Below are 16308 nucleotides of genomic sequence, written 5' to 3' on the forward strand. Positions count from 1 at the left end.
TTATCTATTAATGGATCTTGGCTGCTGCTCAATTTGAGCTCTCTCTTTTGGAGCTCTGATTTGTCTTTAATGTTACAATTTCCACTGTTCGCATTGATCCTCAGAGTAACACACTCCATTGTAGTAGGACTTACATTTCACCAGACCAAATTTGTAAGGGAAAATCGTTCATGTTACAAAGTTCAGTATTATACCTTAAATTTAAAGCTCATGTGTGTTTGGGTTATGTGAACACTAGACTATGTCAGTGTTAGGTAATCTTTTTTCACTTTGCGTTGCTTCTGTCCGAGTTTGGGATTAATTGATACCCACTGGGTGAAGTCCTGCTTTTCCAAAGGCAGCCCTGGATCTTTGATGTCCGCACGGAGGCTGTTTCTGTGACTTGTGTTGCCCTCTTACTGGGGTTTTTTCCTGTTTAGAGGAAACTGAGAACAGATCCGGATTTCTACTCCTAGACGATAACTGTGTGTCTTGGTAACACAGGGACAGAATGTGTGTGTGTCGTGTGTAGGTGGGTATGGCTCATGGTGACCGGAGCACCTGTATGGCTTATGTTCTTTATAAATGCCTCTGTGAGTGGCACACGGGGTTTTTACCCCCAGACATTAAGTGATTCCTCAGGCAGAGGGAGAAAAGTACATACCAAAAACAAGGGGGAAACATGATTGAGGGAGGACACATACATTTGGGAGAGTCCCAGGAAGAGAACCGCACAAGATAATGAGGAATAGATGCAAATAGATGGACCAAGAAAAGTCATGAAACCTTGAGGTCTGAAGTTGTAATGGTTCTATACACTTTGGTCTTTTTTCCTTCTCACTGCTCGTTGTTCTTAGAAGAAGAATGTCTTCAGAGAAATGTCGGTCCAGAGTTTGCTGTAGTGAAAATAATCATTACTGCAGGGTCTTGTTGGACTAATCGAGTTAAACTGCAGTTTTGGTGGCATTAGCTCAGTCTGGAGGACCCATCCTCCCCCGCCCAATACATACACTGAATTTCAGGAAAGAGTAGCTAGGGTGGCCGAATTGTACTTTTGTGACTTAAAATGGAATGGCCATGGGGGGTTAATGAAACTGATTTCTGTGTAAACCAGGGCTCACTAGGTTTTCCACAGGTTTACCACAGCCTCTGTGGAAGAGAGGAAATGTAGAAACACTCAGCATTCATGTATGCCCATATTCATGTGAGATTATAGTGTCAATTAGTCACCATGAGCCTTGGCTTGCCGGTCAGGAGAAAGAGCATTCCCAGGTCAGAGTGTGTGGCCATGTTGGCAGAGACCAGAGAAGGGAAAGAATTCTCGTTCTTGTCTGAGTCCTTGTCAGGCCCATGGGAAAATAAGAGAGTCTCTAAAATGGGGGACAGAATGCAGTTGTGGTCAAAATGGAGACCCCCCCCCAGCCATTCTGATTCCATATTAAAAAGTTTCAAATTATAATCACCTTCCTCAAGTGACAATCTCCCCACTCCCTCACTCCTCCTTGCTCCTAATCTGTTTACATCTTTTTCTAAAACTCACTACCCTTATGTTTGTCTTTTTAACCAGTTAGCCAAGAGAAGAGTTTGAGCCCTGTTCACCTCTGCGCCCCACTCCTTAGCACAGTGCCACACCCAATCAGCACTGCATGATGTGTGTTCAGTTGAGTGTCACTCAGAAGGGTTCCTTAGCTTACCTGTAATTTAGGTTAGGCCGCGTTTCAGTCTGATTTGTGTGATTTATGAGTTGTTATATAAAGTCATCTGGAACCCCATTTCTTCTTTCTGCTCTGCCTTTCTGAAGTGCCTACTTCCTCTTAAGACTGGCTCCGTCAGGGCTGCAGATTGGCTGTCCACGGTTTTGTAGGCCATGTCCTTGCTAGACTTTGTGTGCCTGTGTTGAAGGGGAGGGAAGATTGGGAGTGTGTTAGGAGAGCCCCAAGCTGCAAGATCAGATCTCTTCAGAACCAATCCCAGTGGCCAAGGATGCCATTTGTGATTGGCTTAGTCCTGGATTCCTTGAATCAATCTTGATGAAAAAGAGAAGGGTGACCTGGATTGAATTAGGTTAGACTGGGCTCTCCCGGGGCCTGGTAAGGGATGAGCCTCCCCAAAGCACATGAAATGCAGGAAGAGTGGATGGATCATTGCCTAGCTGGAAATCTGACTGCTATTACAAAGGGGGATATGGTTTTTGTTCAGGCAGCCAGCGAAGTCCACTATTATTTTAATCTAGATTTTCTAGGGACATTACTTTATGGTTATTCTGTTCTTCCTATAAAACCACTTATTCATTTGTTGGTTGCCTGTTATGAAAAAGAATTAACTGAAATTTAGTAAATAGTAGCTATTTAGTAGTACTAATAGTAGTATTTACTGAGTATTTAGTAATGTTGAAAAGAGTATATTTTGGATATCAGACTCTTCCCTCTATTAACTTAGTATTTAGTTGGGGATAGAAGACACTCAAATAGGCAAAAAGTTAAATAGCGGTACAAGAGATGGGCAACAGTACAAGGCAGCAAGATAACGTGACACTTTGTTCATCCAGCTTGTGCACTTTGCATAGCCCAGTAATGCTTTTAATCTGGAAGTTATTGTGTCACAGGCACTGTGAGGGTTATAGAGTGATGGACAGATGGTGCTGGCCCTCCAGATTTGAAGCCCAAACAAGAGAATGGTTAACAGGCGTGGGGGCTGGGAAGCAATGGCCTCCCTCACAGAAGCAAACCACCGAGACCAGGAACCTAAACACACAAGGAGGGGTTCCTGGTGAGCGCCCCCGAGTCCTGGCAGCCTGGGAGGAGAAGCTCAGCATCCTCTACAGACTTCTCTACCCTCCATCTGGTGACAGCTGAGCATGCAGCTCAACCGCACAGAGTTGTAGGTCTAGGGGAGCAACCGATCGCCCCAGTGGCCTGGGTGGTGGCGGCCCTTACACTCTGGTCAGTCACTGCTTGCTGGCAGTGCAGCTTGTTAGAAGACCCCCAGTGTGGCTCAGCCCTCTCTATTGGAGGATTGCTCGTACTGGGTCAGCGACCACTGAGCTGACTCATAATTAGTGCTGTTAAACTTTCTGCCTTCTTCTTACAGCCATCCATTCACACTTAAGGACATTGCAGAGAATTGAACCACAATAATATCCTGTTCTTCATTCAACACATTTATCGAGGAGCCTGCCTGGTGCCAGGCACTATGCTAAGCTCTAGGGTCATGGTGATGATCCAGAACTGGCTTGATCCCTGCTGTCACAGCCTGTAGTCTAGTGGGGGAAGGCAGACAAAGGCACATAATGAACAGATGCTAAGATATTTGCCAATTGTGGTGATAGCGAGAAGGAAACAAAATGGGCAGAGCTGAAGATTTGCAAGAGGTTTAAGACATCTTTAAAAGCATTTTGTAAATGATCTCATGGGTTGCAAATTTTTCCCTAATGATTTTCACTGATCAAACGCAAATAATTTTCATTGTCTTTTAGGTACTTTCTGCAGATCCCTGATGAACCAAGGGAACCCTCCACCATATCCGGGCCCTGGTCCGACGGCCCCATATGCACCTTATCCACAACCACCAATGGGGCCTGAGGCCTACCCTCCAGGACCTATGGGAGGACCCTACCCACCTCCCCAGGGGTATCCTTACCAAGGATACCCACAGTATGGCTGGCAAGGCGGACCGCAGGAGCCTCCTAAAACCACAGGTACTGTGACCGGGGTGCGTGTATGTGGGTCTGTGGGTGTGTGTGTGCATAGTCCCACGTCACCAAAGGGAATATTTACATATTTTCTTTGGCAGAAAACAAACTCTGGCCTTTGTGTGCCGTGGTTGACGATGCCAAAGCTTGGTGACCGTGTAGGGTGGCTTCTAACTCCTGAGAAGGACTTCTTTCTCCTACTTCCTTCATGTCTCTTTCCCCTCTGGGGCTGATGACTTCTGGCCAACATGTCCCCTGAGAGTATCTCCTAGAGCTCTTGGCAGGGGGAGGGGTATAGTTGGGTTCTCGTTCTGGCAGCCGGTTTTCTTTTTCAGGGTTAGCCTGTTGGCATTATTTAGTCTCAGCTTGTTGACCCTCAAGTCATCCTCTTGCCCCTGCTCTGGGGGTTGGTTTGCTTTACTAATGTGTCCTCCGAATTCTGTTTAACCTGGGAGCCGAGTTTTTAGCAGGCTTGTGAGTGCTTCTTGTGTGCTAGAACAGTGCTACTCAAAGTTTACTCGGCAGACTATTGCCAGTCTGCGAGCAGCTATCAGGCTATGCTGCGATACGAGTAGGACAAAAAGTGAGAGTAAACATTTAAAAACGGGGAGAGCAATTTCACATGGCTATGGCATTCAAGCATGTGATCTTGCATTTTACAAAAGGCATCAGTCTGTGAAGGATTAGGAAGGAAACATCTTGAGAAGCACTGTACTAGATGTCTTGATGACTGTTGTTTAAAACCTTTGGTTTGCAGAATGGTGGCTCGCTTTCAGCTTTTTAAAATAGCCAATTGTTACTGAGTGTTTATTATATGCCAAGTGGTCTCCTAAGAGCTTTATGTACATTAACATTTAATCCTTGCAACAATCCTATGAGGTTATTCCCATTTTACGGTGTGGAGTAATGATTTGCCCAAGGTCACCCCGCTAGAAGTGGCCAATCCCAGAATTGAATTCTGATAGTTTGCCTTAAGAATCTGGACCTATAACTTATTGCTGTCCTCTTGTCCCTTTCCTGTCTTTTCTGACCCACATTCATCTGAATTTAGGGCTTTAGGCAGCTTCAGAGATTTTCCTATAGCTTAATCCCTTACTAATCAAAAGTAGTAACGGAATCGATGGCTCATTTTATTCCAGGATTTGAGGCTTCTTTAGAATGGGTGGATGCCATGAAAGAAAGAAATGTTTAAGAGGAATTTTGCACTCAGGCTGGGAAAGATTATACTTTTATAGTGTCAAATCAGAGGCAGTGTTAAGATTGGATAGATTCGAATACCTTTAAAAGATTTAGTTTATCTTAAAGGAAAACGTTTCCAATCCAAGATTCTGTTTCGCTGTAAGTTTTTATAACACATGCTTGGAAGAGTGCAGGATATATAAGCAGGATAATCAGAGCAGTCGGCGTCCTGGTCTGTGACATCAGAGGGCCAATTCCCGAAAGTAAATCTCAACTTCGGGGTTTTCTGCTTCAAAACAGCGTAACCCTGTGATGAATGAAAGAAGGCAGACTGAAAAGACCACATAATGTATGATTCCATTTATGTGAAATTCAGGAACAAGCCAAACTAATCAATAGTAATGGAGATCAGAATAGCGGCTACTCCTGGCTGTGGAGTAGCGGGGACAGGGTGGTGTTGGTCATTGATTGGGAAGGGCACAAGGAAACCTTCGAGAGATTTAGGAATATTCTTTAAATTAATCTGGGTATAAATATTTCTTCTGACTGTACACGTACTATTTGTGCACTATATGTTATATGTCAATAAAAAGAAAAGTCAGCCCAGCATTTGGGTTACCCAGTAGATTCAGCTCAGTGCCTGCCTGGTGTTATGTTTTTCACCCATAGCCCTCATCGTCTTTGGTGTGTAGGCCATTTCCAGACCTACAGAGTTTCCTGGGCTTGGGGGACTTTATGCAGAAAATACAGATTTAGTCTTCTTTCTTTACCTTTGGTGTAATTTAAGCATTATGTCATCCTTTTGAGAAAAAAATGATATCCTAATTCTTCTTAGGATTAAAAGGCTCTGTTTATCATGATTTCATAAATGCAGTTGAAAGCTGTTTAATGTCCTTTCCTGCAGGATTTCTTTCTCTGTCGTCATCTTGTTTATTAACTGCCGAGACCCATTCTGCACCCAGACATGGCAGATGATGCGAGATGGTCAAATTCATCTCTCACCTGGGGTCCAGGCTCTGTGAATGGGACTCTTTGATCCCCACACTAAGGGATACACCCTTTAGGGACCCATTTCATTCTTTTCTCTTTGTATTGCTTCTGGGATTCACAATCAGAATCCTTCTTGGGGCCTAGATCCTGGGCATGTGTCTCTGAGCTCTGTGGAAATTGAAGGTTTTTTCCTCCAACTGGATGATTTTAGATTTATCTACTGACGCAAATACCATCTCTCAGCTGAAGTTCAAGTGTGTAGTTCTTTCTGTTAACAGTTGTCTAGATGGAAATTGCTTCTTTTTCAAAGCACGAAGTATCTTCTTAGCTATTCTTAATCGGTACCTGGTAATTAGTAAGGACCTAATAAAGGTGTGTTGAATGGATGGGTAGGTGGCTAATCTAAGCAGAACCTTCTTTGGTAGTCTGTTTATGCCTCAAAGTTCATTTTTCAGAAATTGTTAAAAAAAAAACAAAACACCTTTGTGTTTCCTTAAGAAACTAGCTTTTTGGAAACTGGAAGCAGCAGGCTTCCCAAAGAGCAGTAAGTCAAGGGTCTCCTGGGGTGATTTTTTAATAATAAGAACTATATCAACCAGTATTTCTTGAGCACGGTGCCTGGTGATCTTCACAACAACCAGGTAGCATTAGTCCCATGTTACAGAGATGGAATCGAGGCTCCGAGAGGTTGTATTTCAGTTAGCTATTGTCTAGGATATCACCCCACAACTCAGTGGCCTAAAACAACAAGGATTTATTATTTCTTATGATTCTGTGAGCTGGCATCCTGTGATCTCTCCTGGGGTCACTTATGTGACTTAATTCAGCTGTCAGCTTGGCTGGGGCTGGAATGTCCAAGATGGCCTCACTCACATGACCAGGGCCTGCGTTTGCCTCCCTGAGGCCTCCCACTGCACAGTCTCTCATCTCACCTGAGCTTCTTGACATGGCAGCCAGCCTCCAAGAGGGTGAAAGTAGGAGCTGCCAGGCTTTTAATGGCTTGGCCCATAACTGACACAGCGTTACCTACCCAGCATTCTGTTGTCCAAAGCAAGTCACAAGGCTGGCCAGAATCAACAGGAGATATCCCTCCTCCTTTTTTTTAAAGATTTTATTAGGGAAGGGGAACAGGACTTTATGGGGGAACAGTGTGTACTTCCAGGACTTTTTTTTTTCCAAGTCAAGTTGTTGTCCTTTCAATCCTAGTTGTGGAGGGTGCCATTCAGCTTCACATTGTTGTCCTTTCAGTCTCAGTTGTGGAGGGCACAGCTCAGCTCCAGGTCCAGTTGCCGTTGCTAGTTGCTGGGGGCACAGCCCACCATCCCTTGCGGGAGTCGAACCAGCAACCTTGTGGTTGGAGAGCCCGTACTCCAACCAGCTGAACCATCCGGGAGGCAGCTCAGCTCAAGGTGCCGTGTTCAATCTTAGTTGCAGGGGGCACTAGCCCATGTGGGAATCGAACCGGCAGCCTTCGGAGTTAGGAGCATGGAGCTCTAACCGCCTGAGCCACCAGACCGGCCCCCCGCTTTGTTTTTGGTAACAGCTTTATTGAGATATAATTCACATACCATACATTTCACCCACTTAAAGTGTACAATCCAGTGGATTTTAGTATCTTCAGAGTTGTGCAACCATCACCACTATAATTCCAGAACATTTTCATCACCACAGAAAGAAACTCAGTATGCTTTATAATCACTCCCCATTTCCTCAACCCTCCCCTGCCATTAATCTACTTTCTGTCTCCATAGATTTGCCTAAACTGGGCATTCTTATAAGTAAAAATCATATATGTCATCTTTTATACTGGCTTTTTTCACTTTGTATAATGTTTTCAAGGTTCATCCATGTTGTAACGTATGTCAGTACTCCATTCCTTTGTATTGCTAAATAATATTTAATTACATGGATATACCACATTTTACTTATCCATTCATTGGTTGATGGACATTTGGATTTCTGCTTGTTGGCTATTATAGTAAATAATAAATTTAGAATAAAAAGTATGGAATAATCTCCTCCCCATAAATAATAGCTGTTATAAACACTTCTGTAAAATAAACAACATCTTGCTAAGAGGAATGGCATGCGAATACAGGGTGAGAGGAATTGTTGGTGACCATCCCGGCAGACAGTCCACAACATTCCACTCTTTGCTCTCAACAATTCACATTTCTGCTCTGCGCAAAATATACCCACCTCCTTCCAAGACTACCGAGTCTCATATAGTAACTCCAGTGGCTTGAAGTCCAGGATATCATGATCAAAGGAGTCTATATGTAGATAAGCCTCCAACCTGCCATGCTGCTCCCTTCACTCCCCACCCTTCATTTCCACTCTGCCCCGACCTACATATTCTGGAAATCAAACAGAATATCACCTCCGCCAGGAAGCTTTCCCGTATGTATCCCACACCTCCAGTAGAATTTACCACTCCCATGCACTTCAGTTACACCTTTACCGACTTTTTTCAAAGCACGTCCTCTCTCCAAATTCAGTTAGTGTTCTGTCTAGTTTACCTCCTCATTATCTGAATTCAGTCAACCTTGCTCTTGCCATCTTAGTTTGGCTTTCGCCATTTGTGTTAGTCAAGACTCTTAAGGCTGCAAGTGACAATCTCAGCCTTAAATATTAACCAACAACAGAGGATCACCAGAGACCTGCTTAACGCCACCAAAATGACAGATGGTGACCACAACAGACGTAAAAAGAGACTCTGAGGTTCCTTGCAGAGACCATGCAAGGAGCAAAAAACCTTGCTGCAAAAAAGCAGAAAAACCTCTAACATTCTTTGATATACAGGAAGATAAATATTTTTGAAATAAGAGTAGTGATTCTGTATAAAAAGGAACTCAGGAAACAAAAGCAATTAGCCAAGAAGAATGTGAAACTGACCTCAGCCTAGGGATTAGGTCCAAAAGACCTATTTAGAGAGTCAGATCTTGCCAAACCAGAACTTAAGTTTTTTTGCCACAAGTGGAAGTTTGACGTATGTTTTGGTTATTTATTGCTACATAGCAAACCACCCCAAATCTTAGAAATTCTGTATTGTGGGCACGTCCTGGCAGGAAAGCTTCCTTTTTGCTTCCCATGGCATATTTTGGGGCTGGAACATAGATAAGAACCAGTGTGCTGGGTTGAGTATGTGTATTTTGTACCCTCAAATGAGATTTATAAACTTTCTCCTTGGCTTTATATTTCTAGCATGTCCAAAAGGACACTGTTGGATTGGCTTTTACCTGCAATATAGAGGCTGTAGCCATTTGGCTTGGCAGACGCTTCAGAAGGGAGAGAGGGAGGGGAGCGTGATGACAGTGTGGCTGTTGGGAAGGGTGAGAAGACCCTCGTGCTGAGATGCTGTTCTCCTGTGTGTGTCCCAGACCACTTCCTGGGCTTCTGCACTTTTATTGTCTTTGACCCTATTCCCTTGAAGGTTTAAGTTCAACCACATTCTGTCAACTGTTTTAGTTTTGGTGAAATTGTGTACTTCTGGTTCATTATAACAAGAAATTGTTCTTTCAAATAAAGAAAAGAAATCACGTGTCTGGCATCTCTCTTTCCCCCTCCCTCCATGTGGCCGCGCCGTGTGGCTAGCGCGGGCATCCTCGCAGCCTGACAGCCTCAGGAAGTTGGGCTGCTTCCAGGGTAGAGTGCAAAAGTGGAAGCTGCCAGGCCTTCCTTTAAAAAATAAGAAACAAAAAACTTTTTATTCAACTTGCAATTTTGAAACTATTTCAGACTTACAAAACATTGCAGAAATAGTACAAACGAGTCTGTCTACCTTTCACCCAGATGTCCCACCCCTTATATAATCACAGTGCTGGTATTGTGACCTGCCAGGATTTGGGACTGAGAAGTCTCAGCACATTGCTTCCAGCACCCTTCTTACTGGTCAAAGCAGCCACAGGTCTGTGTATCCGGCATGGATTCAGGGGAGGGGAACTAGACTTCACTCCTTGATGGGCGAGTGGCAAAGCCACCTGCCAGACGGCATTCGGGCTGGGAGATCTTTGAAAGCACTGCCACAAGTCCCCGTGGTGATAGGTGTACACTGTTCAGTGAAGCGTTCTAAAGAACAAAACTATTTCTAGGTTCTTGTGAAAATACCATAGTAACGGAACTGTTTAACGTTAAAAATCAAACACCACAATATCTCCAGTCTCATGTCAGAAAATAGGCGATCTGTCTTTTTAAGGAACGTTTCTGTGAATTGGTTAGAAAGTCATAAAAGAAGAAGTTTTTAATTCTGTCACCCAAATTCAAATGACTCCCACTCAGAGGCTTCAGATCATCAGATGTGGAAGAGTCCTCACGTGATCACCCAGGCTAATCACCTTTCCAAGCTCAAGGCAGACATCACGAGTCAGTTGTGGCTCTTTCTGCTCCGCCTGGATGTGGCTTCAGCCGCCATGAATAGGCTTGAATTGTTCAGTCAGATGAAACCATTTACCATTCTCTGCTAGGCCAACACCCGCTGCCCCTTCTTTTTAGAGATATTCAAACTGAAGCCCTAAGAGGTTTACTGAGTTTGGGCTGCATGTAAGTCCTGATTCCAGATGCATTTCCTCGTGATATGCCTTGCTGCTGTAATCTAGCACAGGTGCTCAAACACCCACCAAAGGAAAATACCTTCTTTTCAGCCCATTCTCTTCCGTCTCCCACCCCTCAAAACAAACACAAAATTCTGGTAGTTACAGCAGGGCACCAGTTTCCTAGTAAACAGAGGCAAAGTGGAGTGGATTTAAACCTTCTTATCAATACTAGGACCTGGCCCGTTACTTAACCTCCCTGGTCTTTGAGTGTGTCAGCCTCCCGCAGGTTTTTCTCTCCTTCATCTCTGGTTCCACAGCATCTAGAACAGTACTGACACATGGTCTATGCTCGGTAAATATGTGTTGGATGAGTGGAAAATACACCATTTCGAAAGGTAGCTGTGAATTTATGTCGGGTGTCCGGTCCCCTTCTGCTTTGAGACCCTTCCCTTACTACCTAACTCTTCTGAGTCCACATAGTGGGGTTTTATACATGTTCTTCTGGGATAGGACTGTGATATCTGGCAACGTAGTATTTTTAAGTGAAATAAGTTCTGCTTCCACAGAACCCTTGGGATGTCCCCGTGGAGTTCAGAAGCCCATTGGCCTTCGCCTGGCTTGTGAGCCTTACAGACCAGGAACCCAAAGTGACCCTATTATGGCTCTTTGCAATTTGAAGAAGCAACAGCAGAGTGTCCGTTCCAGGAGTGCCCTGCTGGGTCACTGGCCAGTCAGCAAGAAGTTAGGAGCGGCCTCTCCTTCAGTCACAATCAGAGAAGGGGGGTAGGGGGAGGGGAAAGAATTGCGCATTTCCCCTTCTGCACACTGCTTGGTGTCTGCCACTGCTCTCATCAGTCAGCGTGAGGATAAAAGAGGAAGGAATTTAACGGTCTGGCATCTCTGGTTAATTGGCTTGAGGTATTGAATTACAGTTTGACTTGTTTGGGCCTTTTATGCCTTTTTTTCATCAGAAACTCTGATCAGGCATTTTCATTGCCCTGGAAGGCCTTTCCAGCACAAAGTCCAGCTCAGTACCTTCTTTCTTTGCCAGGTATCAGATGACAGAATGTCCCAGCAAGGATGCTGCATGGTGCCACCGAGAGCCGCATTGGCTTAGGAATCTAGATAGAGTTTCTCCAGTTCCCTGGGTTTCTGTTTCCTTATCTGTGAATTTAGGATTACAGACTCTGGTGAAGAATAAACAACGTAATGTGCCTTGCACAGTTTGTGGCACCTTGGTGGGCATTGAGGGAGTCAATACCCTTCCTCAGGCCACACAAACATTCTGAATTTTTGCTTGTGGGTGGATGGGGGTGGTGAAGACAGGGAGCTCTCAAGGGAAAGTTGGGGAAGCCAGTGGCTGAGGGTCATTTCTGATCTGCTCTGAGAATTCCCACTGGCCTGAGGCAGCTGTGGGGCAGCCCCAAAGCATCTCACCTGCAGTCCGAGCCACATAACTGGTCTCCCTCCTCCTGCTCTTGCCCCTCATAGCTTCTGAAATCACGCAGTAAAAGCCAGAGTCCTTATAATGACTAGCGTGGCCCTCGATGGGCCTGTACTAGCGTCTCTACGACTTTAGCCAGACCTGTCCAAATTGAGAAACGTGTGATTTCTGACCCGTCACGTACACTCTTTGCTGTGAGAAAAGAGAGACAGACCTAGTGGCCACAAGGAGGAAGTTCTCTAGACAGGGAAGAGGAATAAGATGAACAAGGAAAGGGTATGAGATGAACACAGTACGGTTCCTAGACCTAGCACAGTAGCTGATAGTTAGTAGGGCTTCCAGAAAGATCTGCTGAAAGCCTGTGCTGATGAAAGCACAAAACCTGGGGACAAATGGGGAGGCCTGGACCTGGCCCCTCTGTTAGAACATGGGCTGCTTCTGGGGTCCTCCTGGGATTTGTAGCTCATGACAGGGGCTCTGACGTCAGCTCCTTCTCTCCCCCCTTTTCCTACCCCAGAGAGGGCAGAGACCTTCATGGTCCATTGGGCTTCAAACTTGCTGATCCTTGCTTTGGAGGGGAAACTGCTCCTCCTTCCTTTTTGCTGTGTTCTGTCAGTTTCCATTTCGTTTGGAGGTTTGCCACTGGCCTGGATTTCTCTCTGACAGGCCAGAGGTTTTGATTTTCCTGAGGATACAGAGGTTTTGGTGGGAGCGGTTTCTCACCTCAAACCTTGGGAATGCCAGAGTAGGAACTCTACGAGTTAAGGGTTTCGGCATTTCTTTTAACCCTTCTGAATAGTTTTCGGTTAGAATAAAGACCAACATTCCAAAAGGCCTTGAGGCCCTTTCTGGTCTGCCCTGCCACCAGATTCCATTTAGTTCCTCGGCCTCTCCAGGCCTCTCTTCCCACATGCCTTTTGCAAATGGTATTTCTTCTGTGTGGCTTGGAAATGTTTCACACCTCGTGGCTCAGTACAAGTAACCCCTATTAATCCTTCCCATCTCACTCATGTGTCACTTCAGTGACATTGAGTGGTACTCTCCACCCCTAGTCCGGGTCAGCTTTCCTGTCCTTCAGCGTACTTACTATCTCAGTTTATAATTTTACAATGTCGGCTCTCGTTATAGAATTAAGGTCTTCCCTACTATCTGAAAGCTCCTTGATATCAGATACCTTGTCTAATTTGACCACTTGATTCCCTGGTAACTACTTGTTGAGTGATTAAAGATGAACAGTTTCGAGATATGCAGGAGAGAGGACAGGGCAAGATTCTGGAATAAACTTTTTCAAGTTGTTAAAAGTCTGCCCTTGAATTTGCAGAAAAGACTGTTTGCACTATTCCTTCCCTCACGTTACACATTTTTTGTCTGGGGTCTGAGCAGAATATTTGTTGTGTAGCAGGGGTTGGAGCTCTGTTACAATACTGGTGGTCACAAATATGCGAGTTATCAGAACCAAGAGACAGCTTTGGGTCATTCTTGCCTCCAGTGAGTGCTAGCCCTCACTCTTTCTCTGGTCCCTAAATATAGTAATAACATAGATATTTTTAAAAATTCCACTCATAGTCCAGACACCCCATCATCTCAAATCATTTTTATGTTCTTATTTCCTAGGCAATTCTTGCTTCCATGCACATGTCATCTGTACCTGGCTGCCATTGTCGTGTAGGTACCATTGTGTATTCTGTTTCCCCTCCCCCTCCACTTAGTTTGTTTTAAGAACTTTCCTATAGGGCAGGGTTTCTCGGCCTCAGCACTATTGACATTTGGGCTGAATAATTCTTTTTCGTTGGGGAGAAGGGCTGTACTGTGCATTGTAGGATGTTTAGCAGCATCTCTTGCCTGTACCCACCAAATGCCAGTAGTTTCTGCTCCGTTCTGATGATCAAAAAGTCTCCAGGCATTACCAGATGTCCCGTAGGGCCCCAAATCATCTTCCTTGGAGAACCTCTGCTACCGTATAGAGTCTTCCTAATGAAACATTTTAAGCTGGCCATTGCTTTTGAGTCCAGTGGAGGAAAAGGCCTTCCTAACCAGCTTCATCAGCAGCTGAAAAATACATGGCATTGTCTGGTGTCCTGCCCGGGAAGAAGGCTCCAGGAGCTTGGAACTATAAAGAACTTCCTCTTAACTCTGACCGAACAGGTTTTGTTTCTGAGCCTCCTTGCGGTCTGGGACTGCAGAACCTGGGCACCTGATACCAATTCCTAGATTAAAGCTAGCAGAACAAGAAGAGTTTGAGGCCTGTGGTCCACGTTTTTTTAACATTTAATATTAACTATTAATAAGTAGTTAATAAATAATAGAGATAATACTTATCAAATGGTTACTAGGTGTCAGGCACTTTTACATATTAACTCATTTAGTCCTTGGAGGTAGGTCTTTTCTTATCCCTGTCCTAGAGACGAAGAAACTGAAGCATAGAAAGGCTGACTTGTTCTTGGTCACACAGCTGGCAAGTGGCAGAGGTGAGACTCAGGACCCACCAATTCAGGCCCAAAGCCCACACTCCACAGCGACTGTCACTTACTGAGCTCCTAGTGAGTTGCCTGACGCTGGGCGGAGGGCTCTGTGGGCATGGCTTCTGTTCTTGCAATAACCCTTCAGGGTAAGTGGTATTGTCCCAGATGTTACAGATGTGGAACCAGAGGTTTGGAGAAGCGACATGGCTCGCGCATGGTCCCGCCGGTGTCTGACGCAGAGCCTGACGTGTTTCCATGTGTCATGTGGCCTCCCGTGAATGAGTAAAAATATTGTATAAAACTTCATTTTCCTTTTTTCCTGGAAATCACTACTCACTACTCACAATTGTTAAATGCGAGTTAAATGCCTCTGTAATTTAGTGCCAGGCACTAAATAAATGTTACTATTTCTGATTAGGTCTGATTCAGGAGCTCTGTGTATATTGTCTTATTTAACCAACAGAGAGAACCTGGTGGTTTCCCATTTTAGAGATGAGGAGATTGAGATTTGAACAGATAAACTAACTTGCCTAACGTCAAATAGTAACTCACTGGAGCCATGAATTGAACCCTGGTCTGATTTCAAATCGCATTAACTTTTATGCCCTTTTACATTCTATTAGGGGATGCCCTTAAAATACTTGAAAATAAGCACTCACACACACTGTTGGTCCATACTGTATGTAAAACACTCTCTTTTGCCTTTTCAAAAGGCCTGACCTGGCCAGCCCTCCAGGGTAATGGGGTATGAAAAGGCAAATGCTCTTTGCAAATCCCGTTTACTCAGCTGGCGCGGGGGCTGTGCCCAGTGCCTGCTGGCTGGGCTCAGGCTGGGCTGGCCAGATGGCTGGCCTGGGGGAACAGAAAGTGTCCTGCATCTTGCTCTGCTCCCAGACCAGTTTGCCTCATTGCTCTCCTCAGCCCCCTGCCACCCAGGTGCAGCCCGGGTTTTCTGCTCTAACACTTCTGTTACCCGGTCTTGAAACATAACATACATGCCTGTCACCTCTCACATAAGCATTTTCAAGATAGGCTGATATAAACAAGGAGGTTGGTTTGGTGAGCAAGAAGAAGACTGCTTTGGGTAAAAGTCAAGTAGGGAAATTGGAAGGTGCGGGAGTGCTACAGGAGGTCAGTCTCTAGGAGTGGGGCCAAGATCATGGTGTGGGGCCCTCCCTGTGGGTGTGGGGTCACCTAGCAGGGATCTTTCCCTAGGACACACCCTTCCAACAGTAATGAGATGAGGCCTTAGCTGGGGCGGGGGAGGGGCGGGTGGCTGCGGGGGCCCCGGGCACAGGCCGTGTGGCACGGGGCCCACAGGCACCTGGCACCTGCTTCCCAGCGGTCAGTGTGGTTAGCCACAGGGGAAAAAGCTGCATTCTGCTTGTACTGTGGCTCCCCGGCATTGAGATGCTAAAAAGCGGGCCGTGCAAGACACAGGATGATTGTATCTCAAATGCTCCCAGTGAAAATGGTGAGGATTGGTGTCTGTATCGCTGGATGAGGGCTGAGCACACAGACATACGCGGGTGTGGTGACCACCTCCAGCACAATCGGGGGCCAGAAGTGTGGCCTCTCCAAACCCCAACTGGTGTGGCTCGGCCCTTCCCCAGGCTCCTGGCTACCCGGGTTCTCACAGAGAAACCACCTCGTTTTTATTTTGCTATCCAGGGATAGTAGTCAACATTTTGGTATAAATCTTTTGGTCTCTGTTTAGTTTTTTGTGATGTGGCCCTGTTTGAAATTCCACTAGTATGTTAATCTCGGTCCAGGGGATATATTTACAGCTAATATGGTACACAAAAGTGTTGTTGGGTGTTTCTTGTTTTCTTCTTCATTTTAAATTCATCAAGTCTGCATCTGGGTCCTGCAGAATGTGTACGTCCTTTTTAGGAGCGGTGATCCGTTTTCATTGAGGTCTGCCCTGAGACGCCCGCCTCATACTGCTGACTTCATGCTGCGTTCTCCCTCCCCCCACCCCCCTCCCCCATATAAATTATTCGTGTTTTTAAAAATCTCAGTGAGGTGTAA

The 16308-nt window shown here is 45.3% G+C and overlaps 1 protein-coding gene across 5 annotated transcripts in view; it reads left to right on the forward strand.

Moving 5' to 3' along the window:
• CYSTM1 (cysteine rich transmembrane module containing 1) overlaps positions 1–16308 on the forward strand; it is a 68822-nt gene that overhangs the window by 27380 nt on the left and 25134 nt on the right. For all 5 annotated transcript variants that reach the window (XM_081035790.1, XM_081035789.1, XM_081035788.1 and 2 more), the window contains one exon: positions 3455–3676. In XM_081035790.1, coding sequence (XP_080891916.1) covers positions 3455–3676 — 222 coding nt within the window. The remainder of the gene's footprint in view (positions 1–3454; positions 3677–16308) is intronic.

Source organism: Rhinolophus hipposideros (genome assembly GCF_964194185.1).
Source record: "Rhinolophus hipposideros genome assembly, chromosome: 23".
Taxonomy (NCBI): domain Eukaryota; kingdom Metazoa; phylum Chordata; class Mammalia; order Chiroptera; family Rhinolophidae; genus Rhinolophus; species Rhinolophus hipposideros.